The sequence below is a fragment of the Electrona antarctica genome (genome assembly GCF_951216825.1).
Source record: "Electrona antarctica genome assembly, chromosome: 8".
Lineage (NCBI taxonomy): Eukaryota > Metazoa > Chordata > Actinopteri > Myctophiformes > Myctophidae > Electrona > Electrona antarctica.
Window position 1 is genome coordinate 29,350,734 of NC_136789.1, and position 16,012 is coordinate 29,366,745.

General features: G+C 41.5%; 1 protein-coding gene across 10 annotated transcripts in view; it reads left to right on the forward strand.

The window, feature by feature from the left end:
* Positions 1 to 16,012, forward strand: part of arhgap32b (Rho GTPase activating protein 32b) — a 166,336-nt gene that overhangs the window by 135,826 nt on the left and 14,498 nt on the right. For all 10 annotated transcript variants that reach the window (XM_079508347.1, XM_079508349.1, XM_079508350.1 and 7 more), the window contains 3 exons: positions 3,553 to 3,702; positions 11,384 to 11,486; positions 15,129 to 15,273. In XM_079508347.1, the coding sequence (XP_079364473.1) occupies positions 3,553 to 3,702; positions 11,384 to 11,486; positions 15,129 to 15,273 (398 nt within the window). The remainder of the gene's footprint in view (positions 1 to 3,552; positions 3,703 to 11,383; positions 11,487 to 15,128; positions 15,274 to 16,012) is intronic.

Sequence of the window (16,012 nt, forward strand, 5' to 3'; positions counted from 1 at the left end):
GATTTGTGTTTCTGAATAAAAGTGACAAGTCAGTGTAATCCAATATAGTTGCACAGTCAGACCCTACATGATATGGAAGGGCCTTTAGATACCTGCACATTTGGTAAACAAAACCTCAGCCTTCTTTCTGTCTGACGGAATGGAAGCACAAAGGAATTCACTCCAGAGGGGAAACAAAGTGAAGCTCCAGTTCTCTTGGAACACGAACAATGAATCTTATTGGTGAATGCTGTCCTGGGGGCAGCTTCTGGATTCTAAATGGATTTAGCTGCAGTCCATCCATTCTCTCATAACAAACTGGAACCGACGCAACAGAAACTCCCAAATGAAAGTTGTTTTGTGGACACATTGTTTACTTGGAATACTAAGAGCTATAGGTTTCCTGCTGCCGTGTGTGTGTGCCATTGAGACAATAAAATGTGTCTTTATTTGTCCGTCAGAAATTCAGTCCATACTAGTGACAACTGACAACAAGTGATCAACTTGACCACTTTCAGTTGGATATGTCAGTGGTTCATTTGTAGATAAATAAGGTTCCTAATCCAACAAAGAAATTGTTTTCATGGTGTTTGGATGCTGTTGCCAAAAGCTGTTGATAATTATAGTTTGGATTGACAAAGGGCTAATAGATCATAAAGATAATCGAGGGGCTTCTCACAGGGGAAAACGGAAAGCATTGTAGACCAAAACCAAGTTGAGGGGGCCTGCTTACAATGAGTAATACTTAAATTGTACAACTCATGAGGCTGTTTTTTCTCTTTGTTGATTGACAGCATGTACCCGTGCCGCGCTCGGGAATCATTTGATTAGTAGATTTGACCCCCGATCCAACCCATTGATGCTGAGTGCCAAGCAGGGAGGCATTGGGTCCCATTTTTACAGTCTTTGGTATGACCCGGCCGGGGATCGAACCCCGACCTCCCAGTTTCAGGGCGGACACTCTAACCACAAGGCCACTGACTGATATATAATATATTTTTTGTAACTGTTAGAATATGAAGTATTGTTTTGTCTTGACGTCTCCATGCATGCCCCAACAGCAAAACTATCTACAAAGAGTAATTTCCCATATTAAAGGACCACTTTTCAACCTATCTTCATATAATAGGTCCTCACTAATAATCATGAAAAAATGGCACGATTTTTTTCTACTCAGTCTGTGTCTCATAGGAGGGCTGGCGGGCAGTTCAGAAACCGTCTTCCAGTGACATCATCATTAGGCAGACCTTTTTTTTTAAACTAGATTTTCATTATCGTGAGAACGATGGCTTCCATTTTCGCATTGCAACTTTTCAGGACTAGAAAGCCTGCAGTTTCTATTAGCTTGTATTCCCCATCGATGATGTCACTGGAGGACGGTTTCTAAACTGCCCACAGCCGTCCTATGAGACACAGACCGAGTAGAAAAAAATGATGCCATTTTTCATGATTATTAGTGAGGACCTATTATATGAAGATAGGTTGAAAAGTGGTGAAGTGGTCCTTTAAGGAATAGAGAACATTTGTGGAGAAAGATGAGATTCTCTGGCCAGAGGAGGGATGGAAACTGTCGATTCAGAAAATATGTGGATAAATGAGTGCAACAGATGGTCTGAAAGTACAAAGAAAATGGAGATTCATAATGAGGCATCGCATGGAGTTTTATCGTACTCTGTTGGATTGACTGTTGTGGAGAAGAATGTGGGGCAATAAATAGTCTTTCTTTTTTCCAATAATCTAATGAATTTAGGGCAGTGATGTAAATAGGTTTTCAATGTAATGAGTCCCGGGATGCAGGGATGGTCTTTTAGATGAGTCCCAGGGACATTTTATGAGTCCCACTTCAACGACGTTAGGAGTCATATTTTTGCCATTTTTACAAATTGCAGCATTTAACTCCCATTTCATTTTATATGCTTATAATGTGGTTATATTCATGTAGAAAACAGAAGAAGAAATTATTATTATAACTAAAGCGATCAAAATAAACTAGAATCAAGTAGTAGTGCATCCCGTGGGTGCAGAGGTCATTGTTTTATTGCGTCCCTTAACTATAAACTGCATTTTGGGATGCAAAATGCACCCTATTTTAATCTCCGTTAGGGTAATACAAAAGCGCATGTTGCAGTGCATTTAGATTAGCCAATATCTCTACATTTGCAATGAATCAGGAAATGAATAAAATATGTTGGTCTGAAACATGATCATTGTTTATGTATTTTTTTTTTGTACAATTTCAGTGATGAAGAATCCTCAGTTGATGTTTGTAATTTTAATAGATTCCTTACAGAGCAAGGTAGCTAGGGGAAAACATCTCCTGCCTCTTTCTGAAACTTTCTGAAAGTTTTGCTTTTCCACATCATTCCAAAATGTCATATAAGCCTAAGAGGCTTGTATGACCTTTTCTCAGGCAGACACATTATCTGATTTATGCGGTTTTGGTTTTCAAATGGGTCTGGTTGGTATTGAATGAGGAAGATGCCTTTGCAGTTGCCAGGGAGGTCGTATTTAGGAGGGAAGCGTGTATATAATGGAAGGGTTTGCATTAGAATCACTGTTGTTTTTGGCAGCAAATTTTAGTTTTAGTCATAGTCTTTTGACAGTCACATTTTAGTCACCTGGAATGTGTTAAAGTGTTAGTCTAGTTTTAGTCGACTAAATGTCATGAGCTTTCATTCGACTAAGATTTCATTGTCCACTAGTCCCTTCCTAACATTTTAGTCTAGTTTTTATTTGTTGACGAAATCGTCAGTATATTTAGTCTTAGTTTTAGTCATCATAGTTTTTTCATGTAGTTTCCATTTAGTTTTCGTCAGTGGAAAAAGGTAGTCGACGAACATTTTTCGTCTTAGTTTTAGTCGACGAAAACAACACTGATTAGAATGAGGTTGAAATCCACTTTGGCACCAACTTGAGTAGCTTTTCGGAGGTTTCATACATTACAAGCTCATGGATAGAGGTATTCTCTGAGGTTTCGTACTAAGCTCATGGATAGAGGTATTCTCTGAGGTTTCATACTAAGCTCATGGATAGAGGTATTCTCTGAGGTTTCGTACTAAGCTCATGGATAGAGGTATTCTCTGAGGTTTCGTACTAAGCTCATGGATAGAGGTATTCTCTGAGGTTTCGTACTAAGCTCATGGATAGAGGTATTCTCTGAGGTTTCGTACTAAGCTCATGGATAGAGGTATACTCTGAGGTTTTGTACTAAGCTCATGGATAGAGGTATTCTCTGAGGTTTCGTACTAAGCTCATGGATAGAGGTATTCTCTGAGGTTTCGTACTAAGCTCATGGATAGAGGTATACTCTGAGGTTTTGTACTAAGCTCATGGATAGAGGTATTCTCTGAGGTTTCGTACTAAGCTCATGGATAGAGGTATTCTCTGAGGTTTCGTACTAAGCTCATGGATAGAGGTATACTCTGAGGTTTCATACAAGCTCATGGATAGAGGTATTCTCTGAGGTTTCATACAAGCTCATGGATAGAGGTATTCTCTGTTACGGAACATTGGGCAACAAATATGCAGGACATCTGAGATGATCACTAACATTTCTATGCGTTGTTTCCACAGTGTCTAAAAAGCACGGGAAGCTGATCACATTCTTGCGCACCTTCATGAAGTCGAGGCCCACCAAACAGAAGTTGAAGCAGAGGGGCATCCTCCGTGAGAGGGTGTTTGGCTGTGACCTAGGAGAACACCTCCTCAACTCAGGCCATGACGGTGAGTGTGACCTATTTGGAACATTTGTGACTACATTTGACTGAGGGACTGCCATTGGATTTTCTTTTCGTTTTTTCATGTCATATGAAAGCAGGGACTCATAGCTTCAAATTGACATATTGGTTGTTCAGTTTGGCCCACCAGTTTTGGAGATATGGCTTATAGAGTAATGTCTTGCAGAAAACTGCGAGTTGAGAAAACAAGCTTGAAAGGTTCACTTCAGTGGTCTCTAACATTACACCTAGCTACATGTTTAAGCATTTATTTCATATTTACATGTCGATTTCAGCTCTGACATTTATTTCAGACATGCTCTAGTATGTAAAGAGTCTGTCTGTGCTATTAACTCTTTAAAAAAAAAAAAGTTTTTCTTCTCTGGTGAAAAGCTGGAATTTGCGCGATGGCAGTCTCTCAGTCAAATCTGGTCACATTTGGTTCCATTTGTACATTATCTGAGTTACAGACCCATAAGGGTCCATTTGGTTCCTTATATCTCTAATTGAGCTAGGTACCCCCTGGAACTCCCTCAAGTACCCCTAGGGGTCCCCGGACCCCACTTTGGGAACCCATGTGCTACAGGTCTGCTCAAGAGGGGCGCGACAACGCAAGCGTAAAAAAAAAAGCGAAACAGAATCCAGGTCTGGTGAGTCGCGGGCGTGTGCATGTAACAAGCAACAAATTCACCGGACCGCGCTCACGTAAATACGCTTGCGTTGTTCTCCGCGCAAAAACGCAGGTCTCATTGAAAATGAACTATAGGCGCGTTCTATCGCTTCACGTTTGAAAGGCCCTTTAGTCTGACAAGGCTGACATCAGAGGCAGCCTAAAACCACCACAACTTGAACCAAACTTGAACAACAACATGCACATTTTTAAAGGGGCTAAAGTTTATTTCCTGTTGCAATGGATGACAGGAAATAAACGTGGGGGAAAGCTGCCCCGTAGCGACGCAATTCCACACATTCCTCCACACTGAAAGGGTCTCTATAAACCAAAAGATACAATATGTAAGAAATAATACTCTGAAGTGTATGTTATATAATGGAATTTGTACTGAGCCTCTGTGTCAACCATTCTGCACTTTGAAATGTACCTATACCATATAGTACAGGAAATCTATGGAAAATACAGGATCAACCTCTAACCAATTGCAAAAAAAACAAACTCAGCTGATTTTGCATCTTCAATATATCCTGAATAACAGAAAAAGAGTTGCCTGGAATTGTCTGAGGGGAAAGTGTTGAAAATGGCCTGTACAGTATGGCCACCATTGACATCCTATTATAAGGCAATATTTTCTAAATGTCCTTATGCTTTAAGTAGCATGTGACATATCAAACTAGGGGGTTTTCATGGTGCTGAATCCATTCCAAGCATTAGTTTTGCATAAAAACACTCATTGGGCTAAATTTGCCATAGCAACTTGCCCAAATGTGCTGACATCACATTTTGGATTTCTGGAAACTCATTCAGGAAATAAATATATTTTCCGCCTTTGTTTTTGCCTCTGAGGTTGGGTTGGGGCAACACTTATTTTGTTTAGAAACAGGAACTCTGTTTTGCTCCTCCACTTTCTTAGTCCACTTCCTCCCAGGTGCTTCTGTGTTATTTATTTTGGTATTTTTTTTATACCATATTACAGTCAATTGTCAAAGAGTAATAGTAAAGTATTTCATCATATTTACTTTTTTTTTTTTTTTTTTTTTTAATATTTACTATTTATGCTCATAGCCTTGTAGAAAGACACATCCCTTCAGGGGGGGGGGGGGGGGGGGGGGGCTTACAGAGTAAAAGCGGCCATATCTTACCGGCACCCCAAGCTTCTATAAAATAAGTGGAGCCGGGACAACGCTCCACACGTCCCAAACTCTTCTCCCTTCTGGCCCCAAAACTGTGGAATGCACTCCCCGTTGCAATCAGAACTGCAGCATCACTCCCAATCTTCCGCCGTAGTCTGAAGACCCACCTTTTCAAACTCCATCATGGCCCATAGCACTTATCCTACCCCCTTAGATAGCACTTTTTAGACTTAGATGGCATTTGAAACAGACTTATAGCATGTCATGTAGACAGCACAATAATTGCATTGTATGTAGTCATAGCACATCATAGAACATATGTATAGCATAGTATAGTATATATGTATAGTTAATATGTATAGTGTCATTATATAGTTATGTTCTAGTTACGTTCTTAGCTTACGCATGTTTCTTGATAAATGCATTTTATATATGTGATGTATTCCCATACTTTTGTTCTTGCTTAATGTAAATCGCTCTGGATTAAGAGCGTCTGCTAAATGCCTAAATTGTAAATTGTCTATTTTGAAAGAAATCCCAGCACTGATTGTGTTAAAAGGGCCAGAGTTGGGGCCCATTTAACAGCCCTGTTGCAACAGGTCTTACACAGGTCAAGGTCTTGGTATTGGCCTTTTCTCATTGGGCAGCTCACAGCCTCACACGTTCATGTTGAAAGAAGGCAGCCCTTCTCTGTAAACGTTGTCTTACAGTACCGTACAGTACCCTGACAGTTCTGGTTGTCTTACAGTACCCTGACAGTTCTGGTTGTCTTACAGTACCCTGACAGTTCTGGTTGTCTTACAGTACCCTGACAGTTCTGGTTGTCTTACAGTACCGTACAGTACCCTGACAGTTCTGGTTGTCTTACAGTACCCTGACAGTTCTGGTTGTCTTACAGTACCCTGACAGTTCTGGTTGGCTTACAGTACCCTGACAGTTATGGTTGTCTTACAGTACCCTGACAGTTATGGTTGTCTTACAGAACCCTGACAGTTATGGTTGTCTTACAGTACCGTACAGTACCCTGACAGTTATGGTTGTCTTACAGTACCCTGACAGTTCTGGTTGTCTTACAGTACCGTACAGTACCCTGACAGTTATGGTTGTCTTACAGTACCCTGACAGTTCTGGTTGTCTTACAGTACCCTGACAGTTCTGGTTGTCTTACAGTACCGTACAGTACCCTGACAGTTCTGGTTGTCTTACAGTACCCTGACAGTTCTGGTTGTCTTACAGTACCCTGACAGTTCTGGTTGTCTTACAGTACCGTACAGTACCCTGACAGTTATGGTTGTCGTACAGTACCCTGACAGTTCTGGTTGTCTTACAGTACCCTGACAGTTCTGGTTGTCTTACAGTACCCTGACAGTTCTGGTTGTCTTACAGTACCGTACAGTACCCTGACAGTTCTGGTTGTCTTACAGTACCCTGACAGTTCTGGTTGTCTTACAGTACCCTGACAGTTCTGGTTGGCTTACAGTACCCTGACAGTTCTGGTTGTCTTACAGTACCCTGACAGTTCTGGTTGTCTTACAGTACCCTGACAGTTCTGGTTGTCTTACAGTACCCTGACAGTTCTGGTTGTCGTACAGTACCCTGACAGTTCTGGTTGTCTTACAGTACGCTGACAGTTCTGGTTGTCTTACAGTACCCTGACAGTTCTGGTTGTCTTACAGTACCGTACAGTACCCTGACAGTTCTGGTTGACACAGAGATAAAGCATTCTGTCACACTTTCCTCGGGTCAAAGGGTCAGTTCTCTAGCTCCGTGCTCTTTTAACCCATTTAGGCCTGACCTCGAAATTAAAAAGAAATCTTCTAAATCCTCCATTTTCACGATTTTTCAAAAATAGCAGACCTACAAGCTCATAGCGCGCCACTCGGTGGCGCGCTATGAGCTTGTAGGTCTGTTATTTTTCAATAGCTAAATTATAACATAATGTTTAAAACACCAAAAGGGGTTCCCGTCCAGAATGGGTTAACCCATTTAGACCTGAGGACGATTCTACAAATGTCTTCTAATCATGACAATTTTCTGGAAAAACCCTATGTTTCTATATTAGTGGTTCTCAAATTATTTCATGTCAAGGACCCCAGACATTTTATGAAATTGGCTGCCGATCTAAAAATATGTTGTTCCAGGGACTCCCCAGAAGCAAGGATTTGAGTTAAAAAAGTTCGCTCTGAAAGAATATATATTCAAAGATTTGCACCAGATTTTCAGGATAAAAAGAAAATAGCAGACCTACAAGCTCGTAGCGCGGCACTCGGTGCCGCGCTATGAGCTTGTAGATCTGCTATTTTTCAATAGCTTAATTATAACATAATGTTTAAAACACCAAAAGGGGTTCCCGCCCAAACTGGGATAAACTGTAACACGTAGCTGAGAGGAGCGGTTTCAAACAAAACTTACGAATAATTCATAACTATGAAAACTACTTAGATCTTTAGAATATTGACATTTGAATAAGGCATGGAGGCACATCCTGGGGCACCGGTGTGACACGGGGGTATACAGTCTCCTGTCCACCACCACAGAGACGAGGGCTTTAATGAATCATCCGTGGTGGTGCCTCTGGCTCACCAGAGTGTACAGTATATATACGAGCACTGTTGAGTTTGTGGGAGGGAAGCCGGGGCGAGGAGGGCATTCTCTGTTGATATTATATACCAGCGATTGGGCGGTGCCTGCCTGGCAGTGGGGGGATGTTGAACAGGGAGGAGTAGGGTGGAGGCACCACACACTCCTGGTGAGGGCACCCAGCAGTGACAAGACTATTATATAATACAGAACAAAATGTGTGGGGAATTCATGAATTGGCATAACTATTCTAAATTTATGGTAATGCAGGAAAAATGTGTTTCATCATCAAACACGTCATTATTATTATTTTTATTCAAACAATGACCCTATTTCCCTGTACAGAATTAAAGCTGTAGACATTAAAAAAAAACATTGGCCAGAAATGTCAGTTGCCTGTAAGGCACGTTTTTAAAGGAATGTAGTTGTACAAGGATTTGTTTTATAATGCAGAGTAAAGAGGGTTTCAAAATAAGTATAGAGCATCTTACAAATGAAACCTACGTGTTTCTACTTTGTAACTCAGAGTACGGTATTCCAAATCTTGGATTTGGTTACATTTGTACACTATCAGAGTTAAATGAACCAGCTCAGTGGCCTTGTGGTTAGAGTGTCCGTCCTGAGACTGGGAGGTCGGGGTTCGATCCCCGGCCGGGTCATACCAAAGACTCTAAAAATGGGACCCAGTGCCTCCCTGCTTGACACTCAGCATCAAGGGTTGGATTGGGGGTAAGTCCCTGCGACATACTAGCGTCATGTCCAGGGGGTGTACTTGTACATCAAGATGCCTCACGCTACAGAAACAGGAGATAGGCTCCTGCCCTGTGGGCCTCATGGCTCTGCAGGGCTACTTACTTAGAGTTAAATGAACTGGGCACGGTGCAGGTCTGCTCTGTCAATGGATGCCAACAGATTAGCCTGTATTTGCTTCTCTCTCTCTCTCCCTCTCTCTCTCTCTCTCTCTCTCTCTCTCTCTCTCTCTCTCTCTCCCTCCTGTGTGCTTCTGCTATGCATGGAATGTGTCTGAACAGCTGCTTCGGCATGGGTCCCACTCTCTGTCATTTCTGTGAATGATGTGTGCAGAGGGGGGGGGGGGGGGGGGGGAGGAGGTATGAGAAACTCCTGGTACACATAGACATTCATTGTCTCTAATATACACACACGCACACTTTGTCAAGCACACCCACACACACCCACACACTACGAAATATGTTTCTTTAAATCAGTTTCTGAAGTCTAACGAGGAGGCTGTTTTTTCTAGGGGGCATTCTCTAGACCACAGAACAGAATAAGGCACTGTGCGGTAGATAGCTCCCTGGCCATGTTTATTTATGCCATTGCCACAGAGTACGCTCCATTCGTGCGACTGTGACTCAAGAGGTAGAGCAGGTCGTCCAATGATCCATGGGTCGGCGGTTCGAATCCTGGCTCCTCCTGGCTACATGTCGAAGTGCCCTTGGGCAAGACACTGAACCCCAAATTGCTCCCGATGTGCTGGTTGGTACCTTGCATGGCTTCCGCCGCAATCGGTGTATGAATGTGTGAATGTAATGCACAATATGTAAAGCGCCTTGGATAAAGGCGCTATATAAATGCACCATTTACCATTCGTATTGCCCATGGGATGTGCATTATTTTCAGATCACTGCTCTACACGAATGTACATAGTACGAAATGTACTGTATTAACTTATATTTTAGGCTAACAGTCTCATGTTGCCAGATGATCAGGGATATCCGTATACTGATACATCTTCTGGGGACATCTAATTTAACCCATTTTGACCTGGGATCAGATTCTAAAAATGTCTTCTACATCCTGACAGTTTTCTGAAAAAGCTATGTTTCTATGTCAGTCGTTCTTCGATTTTTCAAAAATAGCAGACCTACAAGCTCGTAGCGCGCCACTCGGTGGCGCGCTACTTTCTAGGTTATCCCATTTTGGGCGGGAACCCCTTTTGGTGTTAGCATTATGTTACGCTTTAGCTATTGAAAAATAGCAGATCTACAAGCTCATAGCGCTACGAGCTTGTAGGTCTGCTATTTTTGAAGACAAATCGAAGAACGACTGACATAGAAACATAGCTTTTTCAGAAAACTGTCAGGAGGATGTAGAAGACATTTTTAGATCTGATCTCAGGTCAAAATGGGTTAATTACTGTGGCTTCTCCCACTACTCTAGAGTAGTTAGATACCATTTATTCTGAGGGTAATGAAGATAGTACCGACACAACATTTCTATTCAAAGAGCATATTGACCCAAAATATGAATAAACAACGTTTATATTTCAATTGTGGGTAAGTTACTATACTAGGGTCGGCAACCGTTTTGACATGAAGTGCCAAGAAAATGAAAAAATTTTCTTGATATCCAGTGTGTCATATAATCAATTAAGTTGAGTTATTACACCACTTCACATCAAGATGTAATGATCATTGGACTTGAGAGAAGAGTTTGAATGAATGTCCTGCAGGATGTCATTTGTATATTATATAGATGTAAGGGGACTTAATTTAACTGACTAAACCTTGGAATATTCACTAGCATGTCTGAGAGGTCATTTTGACTGTTTTTTTGAGATCTTGAAGTTTATTATCTTTGCCCATGAAGCTTTCAGAAGGTTCCCCTTCCATGACCATCATCATCTATCACCATTCTATCATCTCAGACATTTTCTAAATATGAATTTAAGCACATGCTACTTGTGTCTCATTTTACTTCAGTCATGCTAGTGTTAAAGAAAAATAACCTCTCTCACACTTATGCCATGTGCGCCAGTGATCACCCTCCCCTGTGCCAATGTTGGCACCCGTACCTAAGGTGGCCTACCCTGCATAAGGAGCATAATCCAACTGTGAGCTGTGCAGTTATTGTAAAATTATGCACTTTGCGGAGGCGACGTTAATTAGCCTCCAGTGCATTAGGTTTTATATTAACTGCACGGCTCTCAGTTGATCATCCCTTACAGATCTGAGGCAGTGTGCATTTTAGATCCTGCTCATCAACGTGTGTCTGCTCTACTTTTAAACTGGGTGTCTTTAATAAAACTGTGAGTCCATAAACCAGCTTGCTGTTAAAGAAATACTATTACACTAATATAATAAAATGGTTTGTGGGACACGGCGCCTACAGACACCTTTCTGACCTTGTGCAATCAATGCTATTTGAACTCTGAGAGTGTGTCAGGGTTCAGTTAACTCTCCAGATTTCTACCGCGTAGCATTTAGTTTTGTGCAAACATTGACTGAAGGAGAAGATGTGATGTGATGTGATGACATGTTGTTGTGTGTCTGGTCCTGTAGTTCCTCAGGTCCTCAAGAGCTGCACGGAGTTCCTTGAGAAGCACGGAGTGGTGGACGGAATCTATCGCCTCTCTGGAATAGCCTCGAACATTCAGAAGTTACGGTGAGACCCACGGAAGCTCACAGACTCATACACGCACGCGCACATACGCATGAGGGAAGGTACTGTACTATAGGTGGGCTCTCGCTAGGGCATTCACTTCTAGTCATTTTTACTAGTTGCCTAGTTTCGACTAGTTGTTTAACCCATTTTAGGCGGGAACCCCTCTTGGTGTTTTAAGCATTATGTTACACTTTAGCTATTGAAAAATAGCAGATCTACAAGCTCGTAGGCTTGTAGGTCTGCTATTTTTGAAAAATCGTGAAAATGCGGCACAAATCTTTGAATATATATTCTTTCAGAGGACTTTTTTTTTTTTTTTTGTGCATCAGGCCTAAATGGGTTAACTACCTATTATTATGTAAAAAAAAAAACTTAAATAAATATTTGTACATTTAAAAACTGTGTACATTGGTGACTATAACTATAATCTACCTGATCTTGAGGCCTACAAAATCGGGAAAAAAATGGGAAAAAAAATACTTTTTATTTATTTTTTTCTTTTCAAATAGTCAACTAGTACCAGCAAGGTCGACTAGTGGATTTACTAGTCGACTAGTAAACTAGGTTCGACTAGTAAAGTAGTCGACTAGTTGCTTAATGCCCTAGCTCTCGCAAGCCTAATCTATTGTTTTTGTTATCATTTACGGACTGATAGCATGTGAAGTCTACACTGTATTACTGCCATTATAAAAACAAGACAATAGTTCCTGTTATCTTTGGCAATAAAGCATGACAGGGGGTTTCCACCTGTGTCCAAAAGGACAACATGGCATTCCTTGTAAAGATTGTTCTTCACCTTTATGTTTTTATCATACCTGAACAAGAACCTTCAACCTTGATAATCTGAATATTTAGCTGAAGAAAGGGGACAGACTGCCTTTTTTTTGTTTTGTTTGTATAAAACATTAACATTAAGCTTCATTCATCTGTCTAACTAATTCACCTTTAGCTAAGCCCCGCCCTCTCCCACTTAGACACTCCCACTTGGACACTTTCCAGCCGGGCTCATTCATTCCAATGTAAATATCATGGATTTTACACATTAAATACTGGCTCATTTTTGGAACCAGACTCTTCCAAATCTCTTCCAAATCCATCAATAAGGCCTGCCATTTGCACTGGAAAAATGTGTGTTTAATTTATTTTTTTTAAACAATGTTTTATCATAATTATAGGAAAACTATTGGTGAAGAGGTTTGTCTAACCAATGTTAGGCAGCGGTGGCCGAACGGATAGCGGCGCGGTCTTGATACCGGAAGGTTCCTAGTTCGAATCAGCCGTCCGACACGTTAAAATTACCACCGCTGAAGTGCCCTTGAACAAGGCATTGAACCACTACGATGAAATGTGTTCTATGAGCAGGGCCTGGCTGGAAACAAGTTCTTGAGCTTAGCCCAGATACCCTGGGTAAATATAGATTTCATTTCATTTGTTATGCTTAGCTGTGATTGGACCATAGCAGTTTGGGGAGGGGCTTAGCTATAGGTCAATTATAAATGCAGTCCACCAAGTCTCTCTGTGTGTGTGTGTGTGTGTGTGTGTGTGTGTGTGTGTGTGTGTGTGTGTGTGTGTGTGTGTGTGTGTGTGTGTGTGTGTGTGTGTGTGTGTGTGTGTGTGTGTGTGTGTGTGTGTGTGTGTGTGTGTGTGTGTGTGTACTGTTGTTATCTGCGTAACTTGAGAACCGTTCGCCCCACCGACTTCAAATTCAACACACGCGTTCCACACACAAGGGATTGTTTATATATGTAAAAGACTACACAATCCCCAGGGCCCAAGAGTTCAAGACTTTTAAGTGGATCAGAAGTTTGATTTTGGGTTAGCTCAACCCCCCCCCCCCCCCCCCCCCCCCCGCCCATTATGTCAATAAGAATATATATAAGTTTGATTAATCAAGTAACACCCCCCGAATTCAAATGTGATCTACTCGGATAGGGATTAAAAGTTTTGGGCCTCGAGGATTGTAAGGATTTAAGAGGCTTAAAAACTTCATTTATATTGGTTGTTTAGAAATGCATGTCCGACCGCATCTGCATAATTCCTTTCAGAGAGGGGGTATTACGACCCGGTCTAGGGCATAACAGGGGCTACACAGTCTCTCAAACTTACTGAAAATAGGCTGCAGTTATTCAATAGGTCGTGTAGGGGAACTTTGTGTAACAGTGGTTCTTAACCCATTTTGACCTGAGATCAGATTCTAAAAATGTCTTCTACATCCTGACAGTTTTCTGAAAAAGCTATGTTTCTATGTCAGTCGTTCTTCGATTTTTCAAAAATAGCAGATCTACAAGCTCGTAGCGTGCCACTCGGTGGCGCGCTATGAGCTTGTAGATCTTCTATTTTTCAACAGCCTAAAGCATAACGTAATGCTAACACCAAAAGGGGTTCCCTCCCAAAATGGGTTAAAGGAGAATGCCATGCTAAAAAGGCTTTCTTACCTTTATTTGTAGTGGTTACGTCCCCACCAAAGAGGTCCAGGTGTTGTTTTGTGCAAAAGCGCATTATTGGCTATTTCCCCTAGCATAAGCCCTCCTCAATGAATTTAATTGAATTGCATTGAATTGAATGGGGCATTGGGTTGTTTAGCTTATTTCCATCGCTCAAAAATCTCTGTTCAGCTCCCACTGAACAGGCACCCGGACCAACCTGTAGGTGGTGCTAATACCTACCGTCCGTGACAGCCAGAGATCACCCTCCCCACCTTGGAACATGACCAGTAGACTATAGTTCCGAATAAGTCCTGACTTTACAGTTCATCCATCAGCTTATCAATATAAGCCACCGAGTGGCGCGCTACGAGCTTGTAGGTCTGATATTTTTGAAAAATCGAAGAACGACTGACATAGAAACATAGCTTTTCTCAGAAAACTGTCAGGATGTAGAAGACATTTTTAGAATCTGATCTCAGGTCAAAATGGGTTAAGCATTGCAACACACACATTCTATTGCCACTTAGCATTCAAGCAGCGCAACTTGTATTATTGTATAAATAAACACAGTTCCTGAGCAATCAGGTATGTTGTAAGAATCGTGTAGCCATCCATCCATCCTGTGGAAGATGGGACCAGGACATGACATAAGCCATATCACGGGCCACGCTGGCAATTGTTTTGTCTTGCTTTAGACTTTTTGTTTGTTGTTGTTTTTTTGGTTTGTTTTAACCCATTTAGACCTATGTCAATGGTTCTCAAACATTTTCATGTCAAGGACCCCCAAGATTATGTATGATGTATTTGGCCGCCGACCCCCATCTGAAAATATGTTGTTCCAGGGACCTCCCAGAAGCAAAGATTTGAGTTAAAAAACGTTCGCTCGGAAAGAATATACGAGCGAACGTTATCGTGATATACGAATATATCACGATTTTTCAAAAATAGCAGACCTACAAGCTCGTAGCGCGGCACTCGGTGCCGTGCTATGAGCTTGTAGATCTGCTATTTTTCGATAGCTAAAGTATAACATAATGCTTAAAACACCAAAAGGGGTTCCCGCCCAAAATGGGTTAATCAAATTGTATCATAAAATATATCACACACATTTGTATTTGAGTGTATTGCACCACATTTCTGCGTCCAACACCTGCACTAGTTCATAATTTTCTGGTCTTTTAATGTATTTTTGCCGCCATTCCTTCTCTCTGTACAGGCACGAGTTTGACTCGGAGCAGATTCCTGACCTGACCAAAGATGTGTACATCCAGGACATCCACTGTGTGGGTTCACTGTGCAAGCTCTACTTCAGGGAGCTGCCCAACCCGCTGCTCACCTACCAGCTCTACGAGAAGTTCTCTGTAAGTATAGAGCGCCCAAGTCCTGACGTCACTCTCTCGTCCCCTCCATTCCCCTGGTTCACGGAAGTCATTTCTCTATGGAGAATAACATGGGCTCATCTTAAAATCGTCTACTATAGAGCGTCGCAGTCCCGCCCCCTTTCATGACGACGCCTGGCCCAGGAAATGAATCACAATGCATTTTTCCCATAGACATTTCAAAAAGTATTTATTTAAAGACCTTTTAAGCGTCGTACGAAGCCAACTCGAGTCGTGACAAATCATGACAACACACACAATATTTTGGACCAAACAAATAATTACATAGAAGAAAAACAACAAAAAAAGTGTTGTAACCTGCCGTTTTTTTCTACTTTCTAATTCTTTGTTTGGCCCGAAAAATTGTGTTTGTTGTCATGATTTGTCACAACAAGAGTTGGCTTTGTCCGCGGCGTAAACGTCTTTAAATACTTTCTGAAATGTCTATGAGGAAAATGAACGGAGAATAATTTCCTGGGCCATGGTAGGGGGCGGGACTGCGACGCTCTAAAAATAAAGGAGCTGTCTCAGCGTTATTGTCAGGGAGGTGTGTCTCTGTATGGTTTACGACCGTCAGGGACTCATATATGATACAGTCTGCTTCTAGCGGAAATGTAACTAATTCAGTAGCAGTAACAATAGCGTCTTCTCAGTTGATAAACCACTCCTTATTCTTAATTCTCTAGTACGAGTGTCAAACACAAGGGATTGTTTATATATG